The sequence below is a fragment of the Pistacia vera genome, unplaced genomic scaffold (genome assembly GCF_008641045.1).
Source record: "Pistacia vera cultivar Batoury unplaced genomic scaffold, PisVer_v2 Contig188, whole genome shotgun sequence".
In the NCBI taxonomy this organism is placed as follows: Eukaryota; Viridiplantae; Streptophyta; class Magnoliopsida; order Sapindales; family Anacardiaceae; genus Pistacia; species Pistacia vera.
This window is the reverse complement of record NW_022195981.1, coordinates 401,008-405,873: the sequence shown is the minus strand read 5'-3', so window position 1 is coordinate 405,873 and position 4,866 is coordinate 401,008. Positions and strand designations below refer to the sequence as shown.

Genomic DNA, 4,866 nt, shown 5'->3' with positions numbered 1-4,866 from the left:
CGTGTACCCATTAGCTTAAAAACACTCTCTCTCAACTATACATTCTAAATTCAGTCTAATCCATTTAAGTTCATTATAATCTTCTGAATTGAATTACGGAAAGGGAGAATTTGAGAAAGAGTTGAATATTTTCCCGAGAAAGTGTATGAGAGAGGAGAAACAGAAAAGTTGATTTCATATATGATACTTTATTTTTGTTAAGTAATCGTGGCAGAGAGACCCTAATTATAAAATAAATTACATTAATTTGATAGTTGATAGAATCAGATCACTCTAAACCCTGATGCGTTTATATATACAGAGTCTACTGATCATTTCTTTTACTCATTAGTAACAAGTTAACAACAACAGCATTTGATACCTATAATGGCCTGTTAGCACTTAGCAAGTTAGGAGCCTTAGGTTTAGCACATCTGGGATGCTTTCTCTGTCAGCAAGAGTCGAATCACCTGGCAAAAGCTGCAATCAACTTTGCGACATGGTTTGGCTTTTCAACATGGGGGAGATGACCGCAATCTGGTATTTTCCGTATAATTGCATTCGGCAGCTCACTTTCCAGCCTCTACAGCATGTTTAAAGAAACATATCAGAAACTGTAACTAAATTATGTGTTTCAGCGTATACACACTCCTAGCCAACGAAGACGTTTGATCAACTGCTTAAACCAAGCTTATAGCACAATCTAGAAAGGGCAAATGCATTATAGTTAAACTTTTATAATGAGTATTTTTGTTGACTATGAGCCTCTACTTTATCTTTCACTTGGACATGAGATCAGTGAGAGGTCACATGACAAACCAGAATTGAAGTTTCCGCAAGTGATTATATATGCATATTCAACAAATATATATTTAGTATCGGTGCAAGTGAATAGAAGTGGGATCTTTTGTTTGGAAAATGAGCATGTTAGAACAGAATGATTTGGGGTTTGTTGTATGGTCTTTTTGTCTTGAAGAGTATCATAGAAGTTAGAATAGAATGAGTAGGAAGCAAAAAGCTTGAAACATACCATTGCGAGCTGTTTATCGACAATCAGATCTTGCTCACTGCATATGATAAGTACTTTCTGCCTTACCTGTAGAATCAAAATATAAATAACATGTAAAGACCCAAATACCACTCCGAAACATATTTTCTGTCAATGCTAATTTTGAGGACGGGTGTCTATCAAAATCCAAATTATACTGAACATTGGCGGACTAGTGTTATAGAAATTTAGCCCTCCATTGTCCAAATTGTCAAAAGAAAAAACTAGACCAGAATTTTTCATGGCTTCCAAAATGCATAACATCTCAGCTACTTGGATGTCCAACCTAAGAAGCTAAGACTGAGCACACCGCTGACCAATGATGATAAGTACCAAATGGAAGACACACTATCAAATACACAATGTCAAATATAATCAACTGTCATGAATCCACATGTGACTATATTAAAGGGAATTGATGTTATATACTGCCTCTCGGGGAGCGGGATTCCATCCTTGACATTTCAGTCTACATAGTTGGAAAAAAAAAATAGCATTTCCATACCTGTTTAATTTGTGAAACTACGTTATAGCCTCCACTAATCATGAAGTCAACAGTTGCATCTTTCCACCAAGGGAGGTGGCAATGTAGGCGACCTACCTAGAATTTCATACAAGAATAAAACATCTATTAGATTTCACCTCATGAAACCTTGCAGAAAGACTTTCGATTAAACCAAAATAAATTCAAAAATGTGTAATCTTAAACCAAGTATCTATCCCAAGATTGGAGTTTAGTTTGATAAGAATTTGATTTGGTTCTATTCGTTCAACAGTTGAACCAGACCCAATCTCAGGATTAGGCTCATCCAGTTTTTCAGCTTAAACTTCAAAGACTCTAGAAGCTATCAGTCATTTAGCTCATAAGTTAAGAGTACTTTATATCATAAAACAAATTTATATCTACATATATTATATGCATTATAAATACTTTACATGCAAGTTGATTTATGTCATAAATTGTATAAATATTAATATAGTAAATTTATGTTATGAACCATAAAAAAGATCTTCTCAGTGAAAAATTTGAACAGAAACTATATATCATTGAAGCCCAAAGTTGAGCCCAAATTGACTCAAATACTTCACCAACCTAACATGAATTGACCTTGAGCTTTCTTTTTCAAGCTCAATCAAACTTGAGCCAAGTTTAAAGCTAAGCAATCAGTTTGAGCCAACCTCAAATGTGCCCAAGTATTTGACTTAGCTCAACTTGTTGGCATTGAAATTCTCAGCACAACCCTTAAAGAAAATCATCTGTCTTGACAAGAAAAAATTGACTTACATTAGTCCAATCTAACCCTTTAGATAATGGGATGCCATTGAAGGTTAATATATTAGCATAAAGGCGCAGTGGAATGCTCTTCAACAAAGAAACCTGATTCATAAAGTTTAATAAAACAGTTAGGCGGCATAAGTTCAATAATGAGTAAATCTGATAAATCACAAAAAAAATGCTGGACATATGACAGAGCAACATCATCTTCTGGTACAGAAGCATCCTTCTTTGTCCTATAACTAGTGCCACCTTGGTTATGTAAAATGTGACAACAAAGTCTACCAAATTTAAAGATAGAACAGCAACTCCTGGTGTTAGTATAAATACAGTGTTTCCTAAAAAGCATCCTGCATCACCATTATACATCTGATTCATGCAAGTGGACTATTAAATAAGGAAACGATAAATTGTAAACAGTTTAATGGTTATTAGGAGGTACAATATTCTATGTATTTGTTTAATTTTAAAGATCATGTTACTGTCAGGCCACTCTGTTAGTTAGGTGTTCCTTGCTTCAGTTTCTATAACCTCTTTCATTTTACTTTTTTCTTATTCCTTTTTGTAACATATGCTTTGCAATTAGGTGTTTTTTCTGACCCCGCCGTTCTACTATATAAACCAAAATGTCAAAGTTAATTGAATCACTAAATGTGGAGACTTACCCCAGCATAGGCCACTATCTTAGGTAATTTTGCAAGGTTACCCGTGCCTTCTGCATAAACACTGGGGTTAATCAAAACCATCTTTTCAACCTGTATTAGGAAATAACTTTTTAACATAAACATTATTGACCAAGTACTCTGTACTTGAGGGTAAAAAGCTGGAAGCAAAAGTGAGTACATAAGTTGGAATTAAAGCAGCAATTTTGAGAGATCAGAATGTCTAAAGTCTAAATCTTTTTATGTACATAGGCATGAAAATGAATTGAAAAGATGAAACGCTTACAGCTTCAGGATAGTTCACTGCAAAGTCAATTGCTACAGCAGCACCAAGACTGGGTCCAACTAGAACAATTGGCCTTTTAATGTAGGACTTCCAGAGCTAAAATTTCATTAAGGAAAAATCAATCTCCAATCTTAACAAAAGAAATCAAACTGCCACCATTAATCATGAAAAGTTTAGTCTGGCATATTACATTGGCTAGTTGTTTTTGGCAAACTTAAAGCTGGGATAAAGAATCAATCAAGATACCTGATAGAGGTGACAGCGCTTTGAAGCAGCATCACATGGTGGAAGCCTCTCTTGTTGGGGGAAGAAAGGTAAAAAATAAAGCACAAAGAAAAAAAAAATTAGCATCATTTCACACTTCCGACATAGACCTAAAAGATATTAACATAGTTGAATCCAGAAACTAGTCAAGACAGGTTGATGAACCTAAGTCAGAGAATCCCCATCCCAGAACATCAACAGCCCAAGCCTCCAAACCAGCCTCCTCAAGCAAGGGGTATGCGCTTCTCCATTCTAAACAAGAGCTGAGTGATACAACATATTGAACCAGGTTCAGCTGGAAATAAGATGATTGTAATCATAGTATAGGTTGTGTATATCACAAACCTGTCAAAAGAATGCAAGAGAATAACCGGACTTGTTTCATTTTTTATCCTTGGTTTCACGCAACTACTCATTATGCAACTTCCTGAAAATTCAGTCTGCTGTACACAAGCAAGCCACATAAGTACCACATAGTAAGTAGACTAAGAGACTAATAATATTACAGGGCAGCAAAATTAAAGCACACAGTCAGAACCAGAACTTCCATGTTTAAAGAACTGACCAAACTCACAAGCATGTACAATCGTAATGGATTTTCTCATTCCTATTGTTTGTACTATCAAAGGATCTTGAAATCACAATGTGCTTGACCTAAAATCCACCCTTGTTCATAGTACATCACTCCCACGTGTCATCTTCAAGTTCTACACCTTCAATTGAAGGGCATCTCTAATTTCTTTCAACAAAAAATAGATTTAAAAAAAGAATAAATCACATTCCAAACGTTAAAAACTTTAATTCCATCTCCCACATAAAGAAATTAAATAAACAATAACATGCATTTCAAGCACAGTGAAATGCAGAAGCAAAAGAAGGAAAATTGAAGATTAGACTAGCAGTAAACCTGTACAGGGAGTCTCTGAATCCTCTGAGCCAAACTTCTAGCAAAAGGGTCTTTAATTTTCTCAACCTCTTTCGGAAGAAACGACGGAAACCCACCACCACCACCGCAACCCCCACCGTCACTCACCACCACCTTCGTAAGACCAGCCCTTAAACTCCCAGATTTCTTTGCCATTGCAGTGGCATGATGAGCAGGAGGAGGAAAGCCCCACTTGAGAGCCATCATAATTGTTCAAAACAAGCTCTGAACAAAGCAAAGACAGGAGAGAGTTGAGTTTGTGACTGTAGTTTAGTTTCTGCCACAATGTGACAATGTTCAAATGTTTAACGCTAATTTATACATAAAAATGACAACTTGGTTAGTCCTGTACTGTAATAATCTGTTTCCAATTTCTGAAAATTTGCATTTTTATGCTATTGGCACTTATTTCCACTTATTTGGCAT

At 35.6% G+C, this 4,866-nt stretch overlaps 1 protein-coding gene across 1 annotated transcript; it reads right to left on the bottom strand.

Moving 5' to 3' along the window:
• Window positions 1-445: 445 nt before the first annotated feature.
• LOC116126966 lies at window positions 446-4,644 on the bottom strand. Its single transcript, XM_031412635.1, has 10 exons — window positions 4,423-4,644; window positions 3,861-3,955; window positions 3,681-3,778; window positions 3,498-3,547; window positions 3,252-3,347; window positions 2,969-3,058; window positions 2,313-2,405; window positions 1,533-1,628; window positions 1,010-1,075; window positions 446-562 (listed from the first exon to the last, which is right to left on the bottom strand). The coding sequence occupies exons 1-10, from the start codon at window positions 4,642-4,644 to the stop codon at window positions 446-448; spliced, it is 1,023 nt and encodes a 340-aa protein (XP_031268495.1).
• Window positions 4,645-4,866: the final 222 nt, after the last annotated feature.